Here is a 24,691-nt window from a genome sequence, read left to right on the forward strand (position 1 = left end):
GTGGCAACCGCAGCAGCAGCCTCCACGAAGGATCGTCCTCCCCCATCGCCACGGCAACACGGGGGGGGGATGAGATGGGGAGCGGGCGACTGTCTCCGTGGCAACAGAGGGGAGGGAAGGCAGGGAGACGGTTGCCATGGCGACGGCGGGAGGAGGGTATCTCCCTGGCAACACACATCCTTTGCCATAGCAACAAGGAGCAGGAGGCTGCGGGCCGGGGAGGGGTACACTCCTCGGAAGGGAAAGGATTATCACCGCCTCGGGAAACTGTCCTAAAAATTTGCCAGCCCAGGCGTGAAGGCGGCACCGCGCCCGCGACAGACATCCCCCGGGTCCGGCTGTGGCTGCCCCGCGTGAAACCGGCGCTGGCGGAAAAGCAGAAATGGGTTGGTTTTTTTGGGGGGGGGATGTGGGAGCAGAGGCAAGGGGGTGAGCAGGGCAATGGGGGTTAAAAGAAATAACTCTGTCAGGCTTGGGGATGCTGAATTGTGATGGTTACAGCTGACATTTGCAAATTGCGGCGCTGAACAAGTGGGGAGGAAAAGCCCTGTGTGTTTATTGTGTTCACTTAATAGCACTGTCAGTCTGCTTTTCTGGTCCTTACCGTGGCAATACGAGAGGAGGCATCTGCTTTAGTAACCAGGGAAGTTTCAGGTGGATATGTATGTATGCATGCCACCTTTAAGCAGGAGAACTCAAAGGTATGTGCAAAACTGCGACTGTTCCTCGGTTTAATTTGAGACCAACTACATTTTTCACTGGTGATGGTCTCAGTTCAGACCACAGGATCTGCACATCATTTCCAAGAAAGAAAAATAATGTTTTAAACATCCTATGTGCCTTCAGCATGAAAAGAAAAAGCACACCTTACTAAAAACCTTACTGGGAGGGTCACCTTGAGCTGAAAAAAGACACCAGTCTGCAAGTGTCGGTGTACACACAACAAAAATAAACATTTGAGGGACTGGTACATCTGGGCTTTGTTTCCTGCGCATGGGCGAGGTGTCAGATTTAGGTCACCCTGCTCCGTGTTTAAGCTGTGGTTCCTGTGAGCACCTTTTAATACAGCTCTAAAACGCTTTGACACACTGTGATGCAACATGCAGAAAGTGTGAAATGTTGCCGGAACTGAAGGGAACAGGTATTTAAGAGCTTCCGTGCAGAATCATTGCTTTTTAAGGCTGGCTTCCTGTGGGTGATTGAGTCTCCTGCAGCAGCAGCAGCTCTCTTCTGACCTCTCAGCAGTAACAGGATCCCGTGTCCCTCCTGCATTTAGAGTAAGACTTTCGCCGCCAGTATGAAGGAAACCCAAAAGCATCAGGTTCAGGGACGGCAGGGAGAACACACATATATATAATTTCATCCATTCGGCAGATCTGGGTATATGAAGTTCTCCGATGCACCTTGAAGCAAGCGGATTGCATTCCCCCCCTCCCTATAGGGTTACCACCAACCACAGCCCCGGCCCCTGACCCATGGGGCAGCGATCGCCCCACACCGACTGCCCCGATCGCCATTAGGGGGGTTTATAGTTACACTAAAGCTTTCTCCAAGCCCAGTGTGGGCTTTCTGCCCCTCCTTGCCAATAAAGCCACTTAAAAGGAGGAAAAATAATCCAGGTGATTTGTTTCCCTGGCCCCACTACTGTGACCACTTCTGTTTCAAGCGCTGGGAGAAAGTCAGGACAAAGAGCTCAGTCTTGCTGGCAGCAAGGCAGCCAAGCCCCGGTGCAAAATATATTCATTTCTGTTTGTGTCCAGGACACCCCAAAACACAGCAGCCAGGCCAGCCCCCCCAGGAGCATCGTGGTGTGATGCATGGAAACCCACAGCCGTCTGCATGGAAAAAGCCAACCCAAGCTGTTGCAAACTTATTTATTTATGAAGTGTGAGGTAATGAAGAAAGTGCTAAATCCGACCACAGTGTTAACTCTAACGGTTCTCAGCAGGTCAGCGGGGATCCAAGGGTGCTGTCCTGCGGGGCCACCCCTGCCAGCACCCCGGGGAGGGGACAGGGGACTGTGCTACCCACATACCCCACTGCAGGCTAGGCAGCAGGACAGCACAAGCAGGGGAAAGCCTCAAAGGCAGCACAGCCCCCCCCCGCCATGCACCCAACTTGCCCCTTCCAGCCAGGCTCCCTGCAAAGTCCAAAGCTTCACTGGGGATTTTAAGTGGCTGCTGGTGAGGGGGCACTCACAAAGGTGGGAAAGGGGGTCACAAGCGTGGGAAAGGGGAAAAATCCCCTGTTATTGCAAATGGGTGGTTTGGAGAGCTGCAAGGGGGGAACCGGCCTCTGCGAGGACTCAGCCAGCCCCTTCCTGATCTCCCTAAAGTGCAGCAGGACTGAGCCCTCCCCCGCAGCAGGAACCCCCCTCCAAAAAAAAAAAGTTTTTATATATATATAAAAAAAGCAAACTCTTTACCAATACTTCTCAAAAAGTGGTACAAAAATACAGTATAAAAACACAGCCTCCAGTATAAGACTCGCAGTTACAGCAGCAGTTTCTAGAACATAAAATCCAAGACAAGCTACTGCGTGAAGTGGTAAGAAAGTGAGGTACGGTCCAGCCGAGCAAGGGGATTGCCCATGGGGTGCTGTTAACCCTGGTGAGAGAGACACCCTGCCGTCGCCATCTCCATGGGGATCCGTCCAGAGACAAGCCCTGTGCTGGGCTCTCTGTGTCTGCCTCTACCTGCTTCCCTGAGCCGAAGCAGACCATGGTTACTTGGGATTTTTAGGGCAAGATGGGTGCCCAGGGGCAGCTCCCAGTGATGCTGTCAGTAGCAGATGGCAGAGAGGGGTGCAGGGGCTGCCAGGGAAGGGGGAATAGAGTTGAGCCTGCAAATTGAAGCAGTCACTTCAGAAAGCTTCACAAGGGGGACAGGGGAAATCTTGCAACACCCGGTGCCAAGAAGCCAGCCCCAAGCAGGTGATACCATGGGGGGGGGCCCTGCTGTGGCCCCATTCCCGCAGCCACCCCACATGCAGCAACCGCCACATGCTCCAGCCCCCTGGGGCCAACAGTTCAAGAAACAACAACAACAAAAAGAAAAAAAAACAACTAAAAAAATGTGCAAATTGAGAGGGAGCCAGGGGGGTCGTGGGGACCGGGGTGGGGGGCACATTGGGCACTAGTGCCCCTTGAGGTGAGCAATCCGTTTCAGCAGCTGGGTCTGCCGCAGCCGCAGCTGCCGCTTCTCGGCCGCCATCCTCCTCTCGGCACTGATGAGCGACTGCAGGTACTCAGAGGATTTGCTCAGGATCACCACTTTAGGCGTCTTGGGGCAACTGGCAAGCCCGGGCACCTGGTCCCGCAGGGCCAGGAAGCGCGAGCGCAGGTCGTTGCGCCGCTTGCGCTCCAGGTAATTGTGATTTTTCCTCTTGGCCACGTCCTCGCTGTCGGAGCCGGGGCTGCTGCTGGCTTTCAGCAAGCTGGGCTCAGGCAGCGTGACGGCAGGGGCTGGCTCCGCGGCACTTGGTGGCTCGTCCTCAGCCTGCTGGGGTGGCTCCGGTGGGGGACAGGCATCCGGCGGTGAGCGGGCAGCGTAGTTGTGTTGCTGCTGGTGGACGGAGATGTGGAAGCGTTTCATGCAGGGGTCCAAGGGGTCGGCACGCAGCGTGATGGTGACCGGCTTCCTCAGGCTGAGCGATTGTCTCTTCTCCACTGTCACCACATCGATCTCTTCACCTTCTGCTCAAAATAGACAAAAAATCCCCATCAATTGGGAGCCCCTGGTCATCCCTCTTCACCCCGCTGGGTCTCCCCACAGCCCCTGGACAATCTCCCCGCTGCTGTCCCACAGAAGTTTGCTCATGCACTGCAAAGTCACTCTGCGACCTCCAGAAGGGATTATGTGATTTAGGTGCTTTTCCGATACCATCGCAAAGGAAGGAGCTTTCCCTCCACATTCATGTGCCCCATCCCCTGAAATTGGGATAGAGCTTTACTTTCACCTCACTTCTGCACCAGGAGCAACATGTGTCCAGGATAAAGGATCATAGTTAAGAAACACCCAAACCCACCTGCCCGGGGGAACATGAGGAGCAGGATGCTGGGGACCTGGGACAGCCTACTCCAAAGTTCATCCTGGTCGGGCGCTTTCATGGCCCATTGGAATTGTAAATGAGGGACGTGGGGGCAGAACTGCCCTTTGTTCCCCTTGGCTGCAGCTTCCCACTTCGGTGACTTGTTACTTTTCACAAGCGATAAACCCCATTCAGCCCAGGCTCCCCGGGGACAGAGGGGACAATCCCCCATGGTGCAGGGGGGGAGGGAGAGGTGAAGGGGTCCCTCCAAAGGACTCGGTGAACCTCGAAGGCATCGCAAGCCCAAGAGTCAGTGGGGGGAGGTTATCAGAGTGTGAGCAGCAAGACATAAATAAAGCATAACTGGACCCAAAGCACCCGGTCTGTTGTCATCGCAGCTTGTCCCCACCCAGTGAATCCCAGTGGCACAAAGCTGGCCCCTGGGGACAGCGGGGTGACCTGGTTCCAGAGACCCCCACGATCGCTCTCACTTTAGGAACGGGCTTCCACCTTTTTTTCTTAGCCTTTGGGGGAAAATACAGCCACTCACTTAAATGTCCCCCGAGACACTCAGACCCCCACTGGCATCTCGGGCAGAGGCCTGGCCCCCCACCCCTACTGCGACAGGGCCAGCGGTGGCCGCAGGAGCGGGGCTTCAGGGCACTCTCCTGCTTGTGGCCCCCAACATTCCCCCCCCCCAGGCTCTGGGGGCTCTGCCCAGCAAGTTTAAGCCGCCCTGCTACTGGAGCTACTGGGGGGGGGGGGGGGGAGGCACTGGCTGCCCTCATACATGCCAACGGCCGCGGTCACCAGTGTCACAACCCAACCGGTCTCAGCCACGTGTATATACACACACACACGCACCCCCCACCCCCCCCACCCGCGCTCATTAATAAAAGTCGGACCGCGGAGTCCCGCCCACCCGAGCCACCTATTGGCTGTCTGGCGGGGCCGGCCGGCTACCTTACCATCCCATTGGTCCCTAGCCCTGTCCATCAACGCTGCCCCTCTCATTGTTTGCAATCTGTTGCTTTTTGTTCGGCGCCCACGTGGCGCGGCCGGATCCGGACCGGGACCGAGTCCGGGACCCCACCGGGACCGGGACCCCCTCCGACCTCCCCCCCCCAACCCTTCAACCGGGCCCCCCCAATTTGGGTTAAGCCTCTTAACGCCCGCAACCTGCTTACCGTCCCCGGGCTGTTAATGGCATTAAGTCCCCATCCCGCTCCCTGACTCACCGGCGCAGGTCGTTGCCACCGGCAGATTTATTAACGGGGTCAAGGCACCGCGGGGCCGTTATCAGCGTTTCCACGGCAGCCGAGTCAGCCCGCCTTCCGTGGGAGAGAGGGAAAGAGCGTACGGCCCCCCCCACCTCGCCGGGGCTACGGGGCCGGGGGGGTGGGGGGGGAGACCCGGGATGTTTGTAAATAGAGACTGAAAAGAGGCGGTTATGGCCTGAGATGCGGGAGGGGGGTTCAGAGGCAGCCCCCTCCCCACGCGGGACAAGCAGGGGTACCCCGGGGGTGTCCCGGGACGAGTCACCGCTGATGCGGGATGTTCCTGCCCGTCCCACCGCCTCGGGGGACGCGGCCGCTGCTCCGCGACCTGCCGGCCCCTGGGGATATTTTGCCTTTTGTCCCGAGGAAAGCCCGTCCCGGGTGGGCTGGGGAAACAGCCGAGGTTACGAGCCGGCAGTAGAGCACGCTACAAAGCTCAAAAAAAAAAACCCAAACCAAACTTTCCACGCGGAGCTGCAAACTTGCCCCTCACCAACCTACCCGCGAGGTTCCCGTGGGGTCGGGACGAGGGAGAGGGACCACCAGAGACCCACGCAGCGGTCGGGGGGAGCCCCACGCACCCTCCTGTGAGGGGTAGGGATTTCCCGAGCAGAAATCCCGCAGGAAGGGGAGCAGCCGAGCCCGCTTTGTTCACGGGGGCCGGGACCGGGACTCGCTTGGAGCCACAACAAAGGCTCTGCCTGGCTGGGAGCCTCCCGGCACGCACATGTGTGGACACGCGTGTCCTCTCCACGCCGGGCTCCCCGTGGGTTTCAGCAAGGTTGGAGGGTGCCTGGGGAGGGGAAGGGGACGGGGACAGCCCGCACCTGGACGGCGGAGAGCTTGGATCCCTTACCAGAATCGCTTTGGCCCTCGGATCCCGAAGATGCGGGGATCTTGCTCTCGGCCAACGGGCAAAGGAAGACGGCAGCGGGATCCACGCACTCGCTCACCGAGCTGCTGAACCCAAAATCCTGCGCGAAGGAAGGTTTGTGTGGGGTGGCCCTCTGCGTGCCCGTGGAAAGTTTCTCTGTCATCGCCTTCTCCAGTCTCTCCCGGGCTGAAAACCCACTCCACATACAATCCTTGAGGATGAAAGCGCTCAGGTTCCCGAAGATCTCTCCCGTCCCTATGAGATACTCCGGCTCTTCCCCGGCCAGGCAGTAGCGGGAGAGCCAGCCGGAGCCCTCCGCCCCGGAGCAGCAGGCTTTCTCCCCGGGGATACCCAGGGGGGAGACGGGGGGAGTGGGAACCAGCTCGAACTTCTTCCAGATATCCTCGCTGGGGGCCGTGGAACGATGGAAATCCTCCTGGGCATCGTGGTCGTAGAAGTAGTGTTGGTACGAGTCAAACTCCATCTCTGCCTGGGAGGGCGGCAAAGGCGGGGGATGGGGGGGGGGGGAGGGGGGAGCAGAAAGAAAACGGGGGACACCCCCCCGCCCGATCCGCAGCCCCGCTCAGGAAAAGGGCACCCCCAGCCCCATGGATAAAGGGGGGGAACCCCCCGGTGCACCCACCTCCCCCGGCGCTGCGGATCGCGGCGGCACCAGCCACCGAGCCGGGACCGCGGGTGCATTGTTCCCCCCCCCCCGCACTTATAGCCTGTCTGCGGGGGCCGGCCCCGCCCGCCCGCCAATCCGCAGGCTGAGATTTGCATAGAGGGAGGGGCTAAGCCCTATCCCCCGCCTCCCTGGGGGGGCACGGTGTGAAGGATGCCGCGCCCCCCCCCACCCCCCCCGGTTCCCCGGTCCTGCTAACGGGGATGCTAACGGGGCTATTAGCCAGTGGCCACCCTGTGTGCTGGGCTGGGGGACCCTCGCTGCCCCCTCCCAGATCGCCCCACCAGCTCCTGATGCCAGCCCGTCAGAAAGGATGGGGTTTGGGGGACCCCCCCCCGCCTCTGCAAGCGCTAAGGAGGGACTCTTGCAAGGAAGATTTTGGCTGAGGACACCCCAGCACAGCAGTGCCACCAGCCTGGGGACGTTGGGCTGAGCACGATGGCAAAGCAAACTGGGGAAGTGGGGGACGTGTCACAGCCAGATATCACCCACTGCCAAAGACCACCCCTGGGTGCCCTTTCGCGTCCATCTCCTCCTGCCTGGGTATCCCCCCACTTCCCTTTGGGCTCCCAAACCCGCGCCGGGACACTGCCACCACCCTCTGCCACAGCCACCCATCGCCGCTGCGTGGCTGTTCCCTGCGGACACGGGCAGGAGAGCGGCTCCAGCCCCGGGCAGCAGTGGGGTCACTTAACGTTTGTGTCCTGCCCGGGGTGTTCCCACAGAGGTGCCACCGCAGCCCTCGCAGGTCCAGCTGGGAGTTTTGCCCCCCCAAAACCACCATCCAGTGGGACTGGGAGCTGCCAGTAAAGCTGGGACCAACAGGCCAGAGAGAATCCCGAGATAGACTGGGGCACAGCAGAGCTGTTCTCGCACGCACAGCTCCCACCACCAGCACTTTGGCCCACCGTTGCTGGCCAAACTCGCCTTTGCCCATGCAGCACCTGGCACATCCAGCCTGGGGGTCCGGAGAGACATGCTGTGTCCTCCGGGACCCAGGCGAGCGCAATGGGATGCTGCAGCTCTCCACTACCAAGGTCCTTCTAGGAAGGGCAATAAATGTTGTGAAAACACAGCGAGGTTTTCACCTCGAACGCTAATGACCGTGGCATCGTTACGCACGCACACGTGCCGTTACAAAGTCCACCCGGGACGAGCAGATTCCCCCCAGCAGCGTGCACTAACCCGCTTCAGCCCCAGCACCCTCCTTTTGCCACCCAGTGCAGTTGGGATGACAAGATTTATCCCAGCTGGCGGTGCTGGGAGCTGGGGGAGCTGGGGGCTGGGTCCCCGGGCTGCAGCACCAGCCCTGCAGGGAGCAATCTGCCCCAGTCCAGAGACCAGCATAGCCCAGTACAGCCCAGTGCAGCCTACCCCAGCCGAGCCCTGCATAGCCCTCTATGGTCCTTCATGGACCAGCACAGCCCAGTGCAGCCCAGCACGGTCCAGCATGATCCTGCATGGACCAGCACAGCCCAGTACAGCTCAGCAAAGCACAGCCCAGTGCAGCCTAGCCCAGCAGAGCCCTGCAGAGCCCTGTATGGTCCTTTATGAACCAGCACAACCCAGCCCGATACCGTCCAGCTCTTCCCAGCACAGCCCAGCATGATCCTGCATGGACCAGCTCAGCAAAGCACAGCCCAGTGCAGCCCAGAATGGACCAGCACAGCCCAGCATGGATCAGCCCAGCCCCGCATGAACCAGCACATCCCAGCGTTGCCCAGTACAGCCCTTCCCCGGTCCCCCCCCGGTCCCCCCCGGTTTCCCCCCCCGGGTCCCGGGCTCCGGCCGCCGCCACCGGCGGGCGCAGGGCGCCACCTGCTGGGATTTGGGATGGGAAGGGGGGGGCCCGTGGGGGAACCACCGTGCGTGGGGCAACGGGGAGACGAGACGGGACGGGGGGAGTGGACGGACACCCCACCGGGCAGCCGCGGTCCCTTAGGGGACGGCCGAGGGGGAACGGCGCTGGCCGCTGCGCACAGCTCCGTGCCTCAGTTTCCCCATTGCGAAGTCGGCGGAGGGCACGGGGGAGGCGGAGGAGAAGGGTTGGTAGTGGACGCTGGGCTGGTTGGTGGCTGTCCTCCAGGGTCCCCGAGCATGTGGGGTGCCCCAGGGCTGCTTCAGCCCTTTCCTTGCTGGCTCGGGGTGCAGCTCAGCTTGCAAAAAGCTTTGCCAGCTTCGTGCGTCTGGGTCAGCACAGGGTGGTGGGACTGGGGCTGGGGCTGGGGCCACAAGGGTCCCTTGGGGTCTCCACGATGGCTACAGCACCCTACATGCCCTCCTGGGCCGCCCAGAGCATCGCAATCCCCCACCACATGCCTGTGGGGCCGGGGCAGGAGCTCCAGGACCCACACAGTCCCAAGGAGCCCAGGTTGATGGTCCCTTCGTGCTCGGGTCTCAGCGTTGGCCCCAGTCCCCAGGCAGGTTGGGAGCCCTAGGCTTGTCCCCAGGGTGTCCCCAGCCAGGCTCCTCCTGCTCCCATCCCTTCGCCCTCCCTGGGAAGCATGGGTGAACTCCTCTCTTTAGGAAACAAATTGCCCCGTCAACATTAAAGGCAGGGACTGAGCTGCTGTGGGGGCTGCAGATGTTCATCCTGCCCCAGTGCCATTAGGGACAGCAGGGATGGAGGGTCAGGATTGGGGACAGAGCTGGCACTGCCTCAGACCACCTGCTCCAACCCCAACACATCCCCAGGCACAGGAGCAAAGGCTCTTACAACTTATAGCTCTCGGCCACGTCTCCTTCCCCCTCCCTGCTGGCTTCGGGGAACTCTCCGGCTTTTCCCAGGGTGAGGCAGGAGCTTGACCCAGCTTCAAGGGGCTCCAGATGCTTTGAAGGTGCAAAAGCACCGCTGGAGAGGGCTGGAGGGCCCGCACAGCCCTTTCATCCCAGTCTCTCCAGGCACTTGGCAAACAGGATCCGGGAGCCTCTTGCCAGCGCCCGCGCCGGCTGCGCAAACAGGGGTGGGTGGGTGACTGCCCCAGGGACCACGTCTCCACTGGGGGGGCCGCCCACGGGCCGGGCCAGCACCTTGCCGTGCCCCCCCCCAGTCGCAGGGTGCTGGCACATCTTGACAGCCAGCACCGAGCACATGCCCCCGGCGCTGGCACAGCTCCGCGGGAGCTGCCGTGGCCCGGCCGGCGGCTGGCACCGCTCCGGCACATGACACAAAGCAGTTCCTGGGACCTCCATGCCCTTTGGATCCCCACTGACAGCAGGGCTGGACTTTGAAGCTCCAGCCCCAAAGTGTTTCCCCACGGTTGACAGCCACCCTGACCCTGACAGTTGTCCTGGGGGCAGCCTGAGCTGGCCTCTGCCTCTGGCTGTCCCCATCCCGCTGTGGCAGCAGCCTTTGAGCCACCCTGCTGTCCCCACAGGGCTCCTGGATCCCCAGGGACAGCAGAGGCTGTGACCCCCCATGCCAACACATCCCGGTTCTGTCTTGTCCCCCTCAGCCTTGTGACATGCTCCCCAGGGTCCCAGGGAGAGGTGTGGGCAGCACAGGGTGGCTGCCACATGCTGCCGTGCAGCGTGTCCCCTTTGTCCCTGTGAAGCTGTCGGGCAGCGGTCGCAGGGGCTGACCGGGCCCTTGCAAAACGCCTGCTCAAGTCCGTGTGGGGTACGGGAGCACCACGAAATACTGCCCAGACATACGGGGTAGGGGACGGTGCTCACAGCCCTGGGGTCACACCGGCCCCGGTTTCCCAGGGGTGCAGCCACCCGCTCTGAATTTAGCAGGCAGTGAAGTCCGGAGAAGGGGGAGGTAAATGCACCATCAGCTTCCCCCCCCAGACACATTTTGCCCCCAGCAAACCCTGCCTGATGCCAGGAGATGCCCTGAGCCCTGGAGAAGTTCTGCGGCGTGCGGGCAGCACTATCCCCAAGCTGGGGAGTCACACCGAGGATGGCCCGCAGCCCATGGCCCCCCAACAGCTTTGGGACCAACGCGCTGCCATTTGCCCCCAAACCCGTCCTCCCAGTCCTGGCTGGCCCAGCCTGGCAGGGCTGTCTGGTTTCGGGTGTGCTCACGCTTGCTCAGCTCCTGCTCGGGGCTGTGCCGGATATGTGACAGCGGGGACGTGTGGGTGGTAGGCAGGATGGCAGAGCCATCATCCACTGGAGCAACCCCCATCCCTATCCCTGTCTCCAGGGCTGAACCATGTCCCTGGGGCTGAATCAGGTCCGCAGGACCAGCATTTGGGTCCCAGCCCCTGAAGAGTCACACCTGGAGCCGGATGGTGTCCCAAGCTCCGGGATGTGGAGGCCAGGATGGGGTAGCATCACCATCAGAGGGTATTTGAGCTCTGGTCTTGCCTGCAAGACCATCACGCTGAGTTGGTCCTGGTGCCAAGGGTGACCCTGTGAGTGGCCCAGCCCCAACTACATGTGGGTCCCTGGGGATGCCAAGCCTGGCAGGAGCTGCTGCACTGACATCCCCACTAGGATCAGCCCTTGGCAGCTCATTTATTGCTGTGAGGATCCCCCAGAACATCTGCTTGGCAGGAAGGTCTAAAATCCCCCACCGGAAATTGTGCAATACCAGATTTGGGGGAGAAAATCCTCCTAATCCGGGGAAATCCTGGTCTTTCTTTCTACTTCTTCTACTTCATATGTAAGGCAGGGCTACACCTATCTGTGGTCTTTCTGCACAATCTCCAACACAAAGGGTGGCTCATTGTTCCCCTAAAGCCGCGTTTGCCCAGGAGGCAGTTTCTCAGCGCTTTGCTCAAGGATAGGAATGCCAAAAGCATCAGGAGCTGAGGAGCCCCTGGGACAAAGGGAGCAGAGCAATAGAGCTGGGGCCAAACACAGTGGGGGGCTGAGGACAAGATTATCCTGCCTCGGGAGCCCGGTCCCTCCAGGGTGGGCAAGTGTCACCATGGGAGTCCCCTCTGCTCCTGCGCAAGAGGCCTTCTCTGTGGAAAGGGAAACTGAGGCACGGAGCAGGGGTCCTGCACGGAGCCTGGAGGGTGTTGACTCAAACTCACCTCCCCGGCAGATCCCTGGTTACGTGTTTTGGGGGAGCAGAGAACTTTGGGATACCCAAATTTCTGCTTTTGTGGTGGTGCAGGACCAGGCTCAGGCATGGACACGAATTCACATGGATGTCCCCAGTGGCTGCATCGATGCTGCCCAGGGACATGGTCATCCCCAGCAAGAAGGTGTCCAGGGCCCTCCGCTCCACGCCAGCACCCAGAGCCAGCAGCGAGCTGGCTGCAGCCTCACACCATGGCTACACACTTCTCTCAACCATCCAGCACAGGAGGCAGCACAGACCCCAAAACCGAGACCCCTTAAACCGTTCGTGCTGCTCACTGCAGTGCAGGGTGATGACGCTCGTCCCCATCGCCTGAGCTCTGAAGCTCAGGGAGAGCAGAGCCCATCTAATTCATTACACATGTGTGCCAGCAGACGTAGGCACAAACCCATCCCCGATACGAGGCTCCTTTCTCCTGGGGGACCTGGGAGGCTTCCAGCTCGTACCAGGATTTCTGTCCTGGGGCTGCCCGGTGCCAGATGAACCCGAGCCAGCATGGCACAGCAGGGTGAGGAGCCCGAGGCAGATCTCTGCCAAACTGGCCGGGCAAGTGGCATCGCCCACACACCTTGTTCCTGTCTTGCTTCAAGGTATTTTGTGTCACCGAACAAATTTGGACAGCCTGAAGCCTCGCACAGGTCCCCGTCCCTGGCAGGTGGCATCCCTGAGCCCAACGTGGCCGGGCGCAGGGCTGTGACGTGTGGCAGCACCGGGGGAACTTGCTGCACACGTGTGAGGGGACAGACACCTTGAGTCAACAGTGACACCAGCTCAGCGTTCCAGAAACCAAGGAGTGCTGGAAGCTGCTGTGCCACCGCTCCATGCCAGGGGCCACCCGCCCCGCTCGTCCCCAGCACCCGCTTGGGTTCTGCTGTATCCCAGGTCCCTGCTCAGTGCCAGCTGCCTGTCCTGCCTGCCCGTCCCTGTCCCCAAGTAAGGGCAGCTCCAAGTCCAGCTCCAAGTGGCAATCAGGTGATGGCACTGGATGCCACGCTGGCTCAGCCCTGCTGTGCAGCCCCATCTCATGGCGCATCTCAGGGTGATCTTTGAACCCTGGTGGCCTGAGCTGAGCGGAGTTGGTGGCTGTCGCTGTGGTGACACGGAACCGGCACGGGCGTACGTGTGCCCGCTGGCGGGCAAATGGCACCCAGCACAGCCGAGAGGTGCTGGGCTTGATGTCCACATGGCCGTCTGGCACAAGGGACACCGCAGGTGGCCCAGGGAGAGGTGCTGGGGCCTGGGAGCCACCGTCACCCACCAAAGCTGTTGTGCAGCAGTCAGGGAGCACGGGCGCCAATGCTGGGGGTGGGGGGTCCTGCTTCACTTTGGGCCCACATGGAGGGGGTTAAGAGTGGGGCCACGCTGGGGCTGGCATTGAGGGTCTCCAGTCCCCAGGCCTCACTGGCTGGTGCCACTGGGAACCCATGGGAGAGGGAGGGTGACGGCGCCTTTCGCAGCCCTGACCCTTCGTAGGGCAACGCAGCGTTCGCTCGGCCTCTGCCACCGATGGGGGCACCTGGTGGGGGGGGGGGAGGATGGAGGGACGGGATGCAGAAAGGGAAGGGCTGGGATGGAGGGAAGGGATGCAGAAAGGGAAGGGCTGGGATGGAGGGAAGGGATGCAGAAAGGGAAGGGCTGGGATGGAGGGACGGGATGCAGAAAGGGAAGGGCTGGGATGGAGGGACGGGATGCAGAAAGGGAAGGGCTGGGATGGAGGGACGGGATGCAGAAAGGGAAGGGCTGGGATGGAGGGAAGGGATGGGGGGAGGGAGTGAGGGATGGGAGAATGGAGGGATGAAGGATGGAGGAAGGATGGGGCCGGAGCGGGTGGGAGGACGGAGGGAAGCGGCCGGGGGCTGGACGAAGAGCCGGGGCAGGAGGAGGAGAAGGAGGAGGAGGAAGAGGAGGAGGAGGAGGCCGCTGGCCGGGGGGCGGGGAGCGGGTCGGGCGGGCCCCTCCCGGGGCGGGGTTCTGCCGGTACAAGGGCCCGCGCGGGCGGCGGCGCGGTCCCATTCATCGCGCACGGCATGGCCGGGGGCGGCGGCGCCGAGCGGGCCCGGCCCGGGGGGCTCCTGCCGGCCGCCTGCCGCCAGCCCCGCCGCAGGGTGAGCTCCGGGACCGGCTTCTCCGGCGAAGGAAGGGGAGGGGGTGGAGGGGGGATATCGGGTCGCGGAGGAAGGAGGCGGGGGGGGGGGGGGGGGGGAACTTCCCGGTGGGGCTAACGCCGAGTCCGGTTGCAGGAGAACCGGGAGCGGCTGTCGGTGTGCAGTAAGCTGTGCTACGCCGTCGGGGGGGCTCCTTACCAGATCACGGGCTGTGCGCTCGGCTTCTTTCTTCAGATCTACCTCCTGGACGTGGCGCAGGTATGGCCGGGAACCGGGCGGGGGGGGGGGGCGAGACCGGGACCCGGGAGCGGGGGGGTCCCCGGTGCCGTTTTGCCCGGTGGGCGGGCGCGCCCGGGGCTTGCCAGTGCCCCGATCCCCGCTGGAAGCGGTGTACCTCCTATGGGGAAGGGGGGGGGGGTATCAGTCACGCAGGAGTCGCGGTCCTGCGTGGGTCCAAGGGTCGCGGGTTTCCACCGGGCTGGGTCCATGCGTGGAGCCGTGCGGCTGCTCCGTGCCTCGGGCTACCCAGGTGATAAAAACGGGCCGGCGGTGTCGGTCCTGCGGGATCTGTCCCGCGAACCCACAGTGTTTTGAGTCGGTGTGAAATAGGGAGGGAAGGCACGGGGAGAAGTGCCCGTGGGGCACCCTTGTGCTGGCTGCAGAGTGGGTTTTGGGGAGCTCCACGCCGAGGTGTGGGAGTTTAGTGTGGAAAGAGCATGGTGGGGCATCACCGGGAGGGACTGGATCACCGTGCCCCAAATCCCACTGAACGAAGGGGAGAGGCTGATGGACTGGTCCACTGCTCCCAAATGGTGACAGGGCCACAGTACAGTTGGGAAGGTCTTGAGGAGCTCGGGAAGGGCAGCCAGGGGCACCGGGGTTTGCATGTCCTGACACAAGATCTTCTCCTGGCAGCTGGACCCTTTCTACGCCTCCATCATCCTGTTTGTGGGGCGAGCCTGGGATGCCGTCACAGACCCCATGGTGGGCTTCTTCATCAGCAAAACATCATGGACCCGCTTTGGCCGCCTGATGCCCTGGTAAGAGCCGCCTGTAGCACCCCGCATCCCTGCCTGATGTGTCACAGCGCTCCCAGTCAGCTTTGGGTCTCCATTGGCATGAGGTTTGCAGTGCAGGATGTGCTGATGCTCTATCTCACCCAGATGAGATGCCAAGTTCTCCAAAAAGCCCAAGGTGCTGCCAGCAGCTGGGACTTCATGTCTGTGCCTGTTACTCTGACTGGTTCCAAACCGTCCCTGCATGAGGTGGTCCTGGCTGTCCTCCATGTCACTGCACCTGCAGCAGCTCCAGCCTCCCTGAGAGCTGCTCCCATGCCGGACTTTGTTCCTGTGGCGTTTGCTAAGCCCTGGCCGGTGGCAGGGCCACGTTGCCAGCAGAGCAGGTGGCATCACACCCATAGGGAGGAGGGACGGGGGTGTGCGCAGTTGATGCGCGGTGGTGGGGTGCCGGCTGACAGTCACGAGGATGCTCTTCTGGCAGGAAAACAGCTGTCATGGATCTGGGTGTCTGCGTGCGGGCGCTCCTGCTGCCCTTGGGAGCAGGGTGCTGAGCGAAGGGGTGCAGAAGGGAGTTGGAGGAGATGGGACGGGGTTTGCAGAGCCCCAAAGGGCTCAATGCCTGCACCCAGGGCAGAGTTAGGACATCCGTAAACACCTGGCCCTGTGCGGGACACGGGGCGTTGCAGCGTGCTAATGCCTAAGTGCGGACATGGTGGCATGTCGTGGTGCTAAAATAACCCACATCCTGGGAGCTTGCGGGATTGCTGAAATACAATGCAGCCGAGAGGGTGGGCATGGGGGGGAGTGGAATTAGAGGGATGCCGTCCTTTCCCCCGCAGATTATACCCTCTGCTTCCGGCCTTTCCTGGAATAGCTCTGGGCAGTGGCAGTCGGCTGTTGTTAAAGCCAGGCTCCACGCATGGCCTGAAATAGTTTTTCTACAGCCGCACATGTGGCAGGGTCTGGGGTCTGGAGATTAGAGCAGGGCTGCCTGCGCGGAGCCGCCTGGGCGTGCAGGCAGGGCTGCGCGGGAGAGCCGTGTGCTCGGATGGTCACCACGGCTCCGATCTCTGTAATTTTGCATCTTCGAGGCAGGGTGGGGGGATTGAAGCAGCTGCATTCCTCCAAAGGGCTCCTGCTTCGTTAAAATTAGCCAGAGCTTTCGACTTGTGCTGGGGCAGCCGGCTGCGAGGAGCTTGCCGCTATTGTACATGGCTCAAAGGCAACCCGCCGAGTCCAATTTGGATGGAGTTGAGTTGAGTTTAAACCTCCTGAACTCGGGGTTCGTCGCCTGTGTGTGGGCTGCTCAGCCCCAGGCTGGTGTGGCTGCAGAGCTGCTTGTTGCTGCCTCAGTTTCCCTGTGTGCAAAGCCAGGAGCTGCAGGCATTGTGGGGTGATCTCCGAGGCTGCTGCCTGACCCCAACCCTCAGCACCCGTGAGGTGACTCTGTGTAACTCCCCTGTGTGCGAGGGTTTATTGCCCAAAGTTTCTGCTGGGCTCTGAAGTGTCTAATCTGCAAGGCCAAGTCCCAGCCGGCTGCCGGCAGTTCTAGCTCGGCTCTAGCTCAAAGCTTGGGGCTGCTCCGGCTCCTCGGGAGAGGAAACCTTCCCTGAGTGCCGTCACCCTTTCAGTTCTTTCTTTCTGAAACACTTTTTGGGCACATTTTGTCCCAGCAGCTCATCCACCGGCTGCCTCCTCCTCTCCCCCCAGCCTCAGCGACCCCACTCTGTCCCCAGCCCTGAGCAGATCCCCATTTCTTTGATCATCCCAGACTTTCCGGTGACTAAACTTTTCCTTGATGTATTGGTGACTGAAGAGCCCCAGCTTTGACCTTCCTTCTCCGGGGCAGCAGCCGTTTGCAAACAGTTAACCGCCGGGCTGGGAAGGGGTGTGCAAGCCATGGCACAAAGGAACACACCATCGCGCCGCGGCCAATGAGCGGGCGAGCGCGTCACGGCGGCGGCCTCCTCCGAGAGCGAGAGCGTCTTAATCACCTCGGCCTCGGTCAGGGGTAACTCTCAGTCACTTCTCTGCCATTGCCAGGAGCTGTGGGTCAGCCTTGGCCGGGGCTCAGCACCCCGGTCCCGGTGCCAGGGTGGGCCCGCGGGGGATTGCCGCATCTGACGCGCAACACGCTGGCACCCGGCGTGAGCGTGACGTGGTTCCCGCCGCGCGGCTGCCGTGACTCATTTAAAATTTCCCTTGGCTCCACGTATGCATGTGGCGATAAGCGCGCGGGAGAGGAGTGGCTGGAGCTGGCTCGCCCCTTTCCTCCCCCTTGCTGGGTGACGTGCTCATGGAAAAATGTGCATGTGTTGGGTCCTGTGCAATGCCTCTGCCGGCTCTCCGTCCATGGAGATTTGGTTTCTCGTTCTCCTCCCCCCATCCCCCCCAACTTTAAATTTAAACTTTGCGTCCTGTACGTCAGCCCGGACGGAAAGATTTCGCTGTACCCTGGCAGCAGAGCAGCGGAGGGCCAGGGCTGACCACGTGTGGCTGTGTCCCATGTCCGGTTCTGGTGGCTTCGTTCCAGGATGCAGCCCTTGTCCAGTAGTTTGTGGACTGCAGGGTGCTTGCAAATCCCCAGGCAAAATCAGTCTCCTAAACAGATGTGGAAATAACCTTAATACCTGGCTTGCGTCCCTCCAGGAGGAGGAATTCCTCCTGTGCCTTCCCAAGTGATGGGGGACCCGGGTACTCGTGGTGTCTTTGGACTGCTGGTGCAGGGTAGAGCTGTTCCCTGTCTGGGTTGTAGCAGGAGAAGGGTTATGAGATGCGCTGGATGAAGCAGAGAGATGCTCTGGGTGGCTTCCCGCTGTGATCACCCTCACCGGCCAGTCCTGCTGGGACTGCTGCCAAGGCCCAGCGCTTGAGCAATTCCCTCTGATCCTCTGTTGCGCTTTGCATCCTGTGTCCCTGTGCCCACAGCTCTGGGGGCAGGGGTGGAAGAAGGAGCCAGCCTGCCGCTGGCTGGTGGTTTGCCCCATCCCTGCCAGTAAAATGGAGGTGACCCCAGGACCAGGGCTTGGAGGGGGGGCTGGCAGCAAAGCCAAGCTGGTGAGAGGCATTTGGCTGCTGAGCTGCTTGGCTGTGCTACCTGGCTGGTCCCCAGCCCTTGCCAGGATGAGGGAGGTGATTACACACTGCTGAACACACAGCAGTGCTGCCTGGGGGACAGGTTGGGGCCAGGGATGGAAGCCAAAGGCAGGAGCAGGTCAATCACTTCCACCAAAGTAGGGATGTCTGTTTTTGCAAATAAAGCTCTTCTCTGGAAGTCTGAGTCAGCTCTTCCATTTCCCATCCTGTAAGACCTGCGCTGCTGCCTTCAGCCCAGTGGTCTGAATCACCCCTGTGGCAACCACCTCTTGTCCAAGTGTTGGAGCAGGGTGGGCCACCCCTGGGGCAGCTCAGGAGTCCTCAAAATCAGATGCCTGAAGCCCACTGGACTTGTGGCAGCAGGGAGAGCTGGGCTGGTGGGGTTACCCAGGCGCTGTGTGCTTGTGAGGCTAACACTGTGTCTTCCCAAAGGATCATCTTCTCCACCCCATTTGCCGTCATCTCCTACTTCCTCATCTGGTTTGTGCCGGACATCTCCAGAGGCCAAGTGATGTGGTACCTCGTCTTCTACTGCATCTTCCAGACCCTTGTGACGGTGAGTTGGGCTCTGCACACACCAGGGCTGGTGGGTGAGGGATGAAGAGGACAAATCCCTGCCTTTACCTCGCTGAGCTATGCAGAGGGGCAGGTTCCCATCCCTGAGCCAATTCCCCTCGTGCCGTTGCAGTGCTTCCACGTGCCCTACTCAGCGCTGACCATGTTCATCAGCAGGGAGCAGAGTGAGCGGGACTCGGCCACTGCCTACCGTAAGAGTATTTCCTTCCCTTCTTTGACGTGGACGGGGGGCAGCCAGTGCTCAGCTCTTGCTGCAGCTCTTGCTGGAGCATGATCCTCCTCCAGATGCCTTGCTGAAAAGGCTTGGCATCCCCAAGCATGGTGTGTGGTGAACATTGTTCAGGGCTTGAATTGCAGCTGGTCAAGCTCTTCTCATTCCTCTTCTCCGGCTCCTCCAGCAGACATCCTTGTCTAATCCAGCAAGAGCTGGGCTGATGGGGAGGTGGTCCCTGTTACAGCCAAGTGCCTGGAGCAGATGATGGGGGATCTGAGCTCCTGCGTCTTTCCTTCTGCTCTGTCACACAGCAGCGGGAGCAGCATGACCAAGTCTTGGCCTCTCTCCCTGCCTCAGTTTCCCCAGCAGACACTCTCTTTCCCTGTGGCTTTACCTCTTGGTGATTTGGAGGGAGCTGTAGGAGAGCTGAGCTGGCTCATTTCTCCTGGTGAAGGGGAATGAATAGCAGCTGGGGAGGCTCTGCTGTGGAGAAGGGTTTTGCACCCATGCCCTGGGTGCCCAAGGGCTGTGCTCAGTCTCGCTGGCCTCTCCCTCCAGGCATGACGGTGGAAGTGCTGGGCACTGTGCTGGGCACTGCCATCCAGGGCCAGATTGTGGGCAAGGTGGTTACTCCCTGCATCGAGAGCCCCATCTTCATCGGCAAGACCAACTCCTCGGTGGCCATGGAGGAGCTAAACATGACCCATGACACTGGGTCACTCACAGACACGGTAAGCCAGGGGGACCTGCTGGCAGCCCCTGTCCCACTCTCCTTGCCTTTTTGATCAGGCTGGCTCCTGGGATGAGCCCCCTCCCTCATCACTCCCCTCCCTTGCACAGAGAAATGCCTACATGATTGCTGCGGGGGTCATCGGGGGACTCTATATTCTCTGCGCCGTGATCCTGTCGGTGGGCGTGCGGGAGAAGAGAGGTGAGGCTTGAGACATGCTGGAATACTCCGATCTCGTGGAAATGTCGTAGCTCCTGCCAGGGGCTTCCCAGGACCCTGGCTGAGCTCTTGGGCCCTCAATCGTGGGTCAAGCCCCAGAGAGGGGCAAGTAGAGCTGAGGTCTGGGTATAGGGACATGGGGAAGGTGCTGCAGAAAGGCAGCACTGTGGGCAGGAGGCCAGAGCATCTCCAGGGTACGTTACAGCACAGCCCTGAGGACTTAGCTCTCTGCTCTGCACTGTCAGAGATAAATGTTATCTTGCACAGTTTTGGCTGGCCAAGGTTGCTAGTGCCAGCTAGGGCATCCCGGGGTGAGGTGATATCCAAAGTCCAGTAGTTCCCGTCCTTCCCTCTCTGCTTTGCGACCAGCTCTGCTTATCCTGGGTGAATCTACCAGGCCATCCTCTCCCCTCCGTGGGGCTGAGGGACCCCTGCATGAGGGCAGGGATGTCCCTGCAGGCATTACCCTCACTCCTTTGAGGTGGGATGCTGTAGGTGGGCAGGGGCTTGTGCAGGGTGCTCAGCAGCAGGCGTGAGGCACTGCACCCCTTGCACCCAAGGGTGCTGTTTCAGCGGGTCTAACAATGGGCTGATTTGCTCTGCTCCCTAGAGTCCTCTGAGCTCCAGTCGGATGAGCCTGTCTCCTTCTTCCAGGGGCTGAAGCTGGTGATGAACCACGGTGCCTACATCAAACTCATCGCCGGCTTCCTCTTCACCTCGCTAGCCTTCATGGTAAGCACAGCCGGGCTTGAAGGACTGGGGAGAGGGAACGGCAGCAGCACAGCTTGGAGATGGCTGGGGGACAAGCAGCGTAGGGCCCAAAGAGGATCCCAGCAGGCTGGGAGCATGTGAGGTGGCAGCTCAATGAGCCGGAGCTGCCCCAGGCAGAGAGGAAGGATGTGGCCTCGTGCCCTCGGATGGGTCGGTGAATGGCTGCTTTCTTTCCCTGCTTATGCTTTGGGTGCAGCCTTGCGAGGAGGAACACATCCCTCCAGCGTGGCTGGGGTGTCTGTCCGCCCCCCTAACCACTGTTTGCCTCCTCTGCAGCTGCTGGAGGGTAACTTTGCCCTCTTCTGCACCTACACCCTGGGCTTCCGCAATGAGTTCCAGAACATCCTCCTGGCCATCATGGTGCGTATAGCCCTGTCCTGGAGCCCCTCGGGGCCGGGACTGCGGTGGGATGCTTGCTGTGGGATCCTGTGGGTCCTCCCCAGGAGCTGGCGTGGGATGGGTTCTCTGTGGGCTGAGGGGAAGGGAGACTGTGGGGCTGCGATGGTCTGCCGTGGGGACAGTGACCGAAGGTCCCCTGGGAGGAGGGGGGGGAGAAGGAGCTGCCAAATGTCCTGCAAAGGCCAGGCGGGTTGGCAGGAACAGCAAGGCCTTTGTTCCTGTGCGAAGGCAGCCAGAGATGGGGGAGACCAGGAGCCGTGGGGGCCTTTTGTCCAAATCCTGCCACTATCTCCCTTCCCCCCCGCCTCGAGAAAAAGATCTCAGTGTTTACTGCCAGGAAGATGGAGCAAAACAGCTCCTTGAGAGCCCTTTCCAGCTTGCCTTATCCCTGGGAGCCCTTCCCACCCTTTCTGCTCAATGGGGTGGAGAGGTCCAAGGTGCCAAGGTTCCCACAGAGCCTGGCTCTCGGCCATGCCGTGTGCGGGCAGCAGTGACAAGTTCAGGTCCTTTCCCGGCACTGAGGATCAAGTCTGGTCCTCCCCTTGTTGGGGCAGGTGTGCTGGCACCTGATGGGTGCCCTGAGGCTGGTGGTGCTGAGTGCCAGCGTGCTCTTCACTGGGAAAGGAGGTGGCCCCATACACCCGCTCCAATTACAAGCTCTCCTTCCTGGGAGTGGAGGCAGGCGAGGGATGGGATGAGGGCAGGAGCAGGCAGCGTGGCTGTGTGCCAGCCCTGGGAGTGTGTGGAAATCGGAGGTGCTGGAAAAAGCTGGAAATGTGATGGAGGAGGCCATGCCCAGGAGCTGCTTCTTGCTGGGAAGAGCTTTTCCCCCAGAGAAGAGCCTGACCAGCAAGTGACACCATGACCCTCTTCTCTTCCTATAGCTTTCGGCCACCTTGACCATTCCCCTCTGGCAGTGGTTCCTTACCCGCTTTGGGAAGAAGATGGCTGTCTACGTGGGCATGTCGGTGAGTGGGTCCCCTCAAGCGCAGAGACGCATGTGAGGATGGTGTTTCCCACATGGGATGAGCAGAGCTGCACCCCCCTGGAGAGGACCTGGAGCTGGGCAGGGGCGGCTGCTGCTGATGATTTGGTGCCTGTTCCTCATCCTGCTATTTGTGCTGTCATGGATGTGGCCAAGGCCAGCAGAAATGGCTGCTGCGGGGCTCTGGGAGGAAGGCTGCACTGCTGCTTCCCTGGCCATCCCTGTGGTTGGAGGGCTGGCATGCACAGGAGGGAAGGGGAAAGGCCAAGGAGTCTGGGTCAGGCACTGCTGACACAACCTGGTTTCTGTCCCCTATCCAGTCTGCCATCCCATTCCTAATCATGGTGGTTGTCCTGGACAGTAACCTCATCATCACCTACATCGTGGCCATTGCAGCTGGGATCAGCGTTGCCGCTGCCTTCCTCCTGCCCTGGTGAGTGTGAGGTCCTGGTGCTCTCAGCACTGCACCCCGAGAGCTGGGCAAGGTGTTTCCAGGGCCCGCTGGAGTGGTTAGAAATCCTTGGGAGGCCTTTTTGCGATGTTTTCAGCCCAAGATGGGGCCCTTGAAGGGAAATCCTCTCAGCAGGGAGAGGACATGCTTTGTTGGCTCAGTCCTAGTGTTCACCATCCCGCTCTCCACGCAGGTCCATGCTCCCAGACGTCATAGATGACTTCAAGCTGCAGCACCCCAACTCCCATGGCCATGAAGCCATCTTCTTCTCCTTCTATGTCTTCTTCACCAAGTTCACCTCTGGGGTCTCCCTGGGCATCTCCACACTCAGCTTAGAGTGAGTTTTTGCGTGGGAGCTGAGGAGGAGAGAGGGAGGCCAGCCTGATGCCTCCGCATCCAGGCATCTCTGCTTCCCAAGGACTGAGAGGGAGGTGTGGGGTCTAAATCCAGCTGTGGGTCCACGAACCTCTCCCCGCAGGGACAGGTTTGCCTCCTAGAAACTCCTTTGCCTGAAGGTCCCTTTCTGTCCACAGCTTTGCAGGGTACCAGACCCGGGGCTGCTCCCAGCCCAACGATGTGAACTTCACCCTGAAGATGCTGGTGTCGGCTGTGCCGGTGGCGCTGATCCTGCTGGGGCTGTTCCTGTTCAAGCTATACCCCATCGATGAGGAGAAGCGGAGGAAAAACAAGAAAGCCCTGCAGGACTTAAGGTGAGTGTCAGCTTGTGCTACAGAGGTAGGAAGCACACGGTGTGCCAGCAGGGTGTGTGGGGGCAGGATCAGGCCCAGACAGGTTGGGACACACTGTGACTTGTCCAGGAATCCTCCAAGCCCCGTGGGTGGTGGGGTGAGGAAGGGCTGGCTTGTTTTCCCAATCCCAGCTTCCAAAGAGATGGCGTAAAGTGTTTGAGATCAACAGAGAAGCCGCCCCAGTTGCCAAAGAAAACTCATTTGGGCACTGCGCAAGGTGGTGCCATCCCTCTTGAGCCCTTCGGCGGCTCCAAGGCACAGGTCTGCTCGGAGGCAAGCCTTGCTCCATGGCTCACTCCCTGCCTTCTCCCCAACCCTTTGCTCCCAGGGAGGAGAGCAACAGCAGCTCAGAGTCGGACAACACAGAACTGGCCAGCATCGTGTGACCCCGGGCTGGGTCCGTCTGCTCACACTGGGGCTCTCCGAAGGACTCAGCCCCTCCAGGACTGGACCAGCCTCGTGCTGCTGTAGAAGTGCACTGTCAAGGAGCGCCTGGGAGAAGCCGTGCGGAGCATCTACCGACTCGAACGTGAGATCTGTGCCAGTCTTGTGCCTTCCATGGGACCCACAGAGCGCTGGTAGTGTACATTACACGAATTGACGCTGTGGTACCTGTGTGCCTCATGAGAAACAAATGCTATTTCCTGCCGGGTCCTGGAGAGCAAAAAGCCCAAAGCGGGATCCTTTTGCTCGTAACACTCGTGCCCGCTGCCCATCTGTGCCTGGCCTGTGCGGGGCTGATTGCCTGTGGGACCGGGGGTAATGGTTAGTGTACATTACACTGTCAATGTGACCGCGGCAAGGACGTGAGCTCACCTCTGCTGTCTGTACATATGACACTAATGTGGAAAGCTGTTCTTTTTTTATAGAGCCTAATTAACTTAATGATGTAAATATGAAACTATTTCCTATTTGTATATATCTGTACAGAAACCAAACTTGAGGAGCTATTAATATTAATTTACATAAAAGCGGGAGAAGTCAGCAGCGTGAGTGTGGAGGATTTTTTTGTTTGGCTGTTTTTTCTGTGGGTGTCGGCAAGCCCAGCGTCCCTTTACACACCATGGGGTGCAGGATTGACTTCCCCTGAGCCGAAGGCGCAGGAATGCCATAATCCAGGCAGGCGGCTGTGCCCGGCAGCCCCTTACCCGTGTGCGGCTCCTTGCTCGATGTCTGTGCTGCAGCGACCCAACAAAGGCTCTATTATTTTCTCCCTTTCAAGAGGGAATGGGGGTGGAGGGAGGAATGAAATCAAAGTGCTAGCTGCAGAGATTGTGAACCCAGGGCTGGGAACAGGAGAGGCAGCTGGGGAGTGGAGAGAAAGGGAATGTGGGCTGTGGGTGACACTCAACACTTTCTCCCAGGGCAGAGTGCTGTGCAAGCGCTAATCTTCATGGATATTTATACCTTGCTCTCACATTCCCCTCTCCGCAGCAGAAGTGGGGAGAGCCCTGGCCTCCCTGCTCAGCAGGAG

At 60.4% G+C, this 24,691-nt stretch overlaps 2 protein-coding genes across 3 annotated transcripts; one reads left to right on the plus strand and one right to left on the minus strand.

Moving 5' to 3' along the window:
• Nucleotides 1–1,860: 1,860 nt before the first annotated feature.
• Nucleotides 1,861–14,916, minus strand: MYCL (MYCL proto-oncogene, bHLH transcription factor). Of its 2 annotated transcripts, none has more exons than XM_075047390.1 (3): nt 14,207–14,916; nt 6,163–6,670; nt 1,861–3,694 (listed from the first exon to the last, which is right to left on the minus strand). In XM_075047390.1, the coding sequence occupies exons 2-3, from the start codon at nt 6,662–6,664 to the stop codon at nt 3,135–3,137; spliced, it is 1,062 nt and encodes a 353-aa protein (XP_074903491.1). In that variant the 5' UTR covers nt 6,665–6,670; nt 14,207–14,916; the 3' UTR covers nt 1,861–3,134. The 2 variants fall into 2 exon arrangements, with proteins under 2 accessions (XP_074903491.1, XP_074903493.1); XM_075047392.1 differs by lacking the exon at nt 14,207–14,916 and adding an exon at nt 6,824–6,858.
• On the plus strand, nt 13,883–24,201 carry MFSD2A (MFSD2 lysolipid transporter A, lysophospholipid). Its single transcript, XM_075047389.1, has 14 exons — nt 13,883–14,008; nt 14,144–14,266; nt 14,924–15,048; nt 18,556–18,679; nt 18,812–18,890; nt 19,472–19,644; nt 19,754–19,844; nt 20,473–20,594; nt 20,910–20,993; nt 21,917–22,000; nt 22,338–22,450; nt 22,662–22,805; nt 23,002–23,178; nt 23,546–24,201. The coding sequence occupies exons 1-14, from the start codon at nt 13,931–13,933 to the stop codon at nt 23,601–23,603; spliced, it is 1,575 nt and encodes a 524-aa protein (XP_074903490.1). The 5' UTR covers nt 13,883–13,930; the 3' UTR covers nt 23,604–24,201.
• Nucleotides 24,202–24,691: the final 490 nt, after the last annotated feature.

This window comes from Buteo buteo, chromosome 16 (genome assembly GCF_964188355.1).
Source record: "Buteo buteo chromosome 16, bButBut1.hap1.1, whole genome shotgun sequence".
Classification (NCBI taxonomy): domain Eukaryota; kingdom Metazoa; phylum Chordata; class Aves; order Accipitriformes; family Accipitridae; genus Buteo; species Buteo buteo.

Coding starts and splice junctions, on each gene's coding strand:
- MYCL (XM_075047390.1), bottom strand. CDS start 6,664: ATGGAGTTTGACTCGTACCAACACTACTTCTACGACCACGATGCCCAG. Junction 3,695..6,162: donor CGAGGGCCAAAGCGATTCTG/GTAAGGGATCCA, acceptor TATTTTGAGCAG/AAGGTGAAGAGATCGATGTG.
- MFSD2A (XM_075047389.1), top strand. CDS start 13,931: ATGGCCGGGGGCGGCGGCGCCGAGCGGGCCCGGCCCGGGGGGCTCCTG. Junction 19,845..20,472: donor GGGCGTGCGGGAGAAGAGAG/GTGAGGCTTGAG, acceptor TCTGCTCCCTAG/AGTCCTCTGAGCTCCAGTCG. Junction 22,451..22,661: donor GCTGCCTTCCTCCTGCCCTG/GTGAGTGTGAGG, acceptor CTCTCCACGCAG/GTCCATGCTCCCAGACGTCA.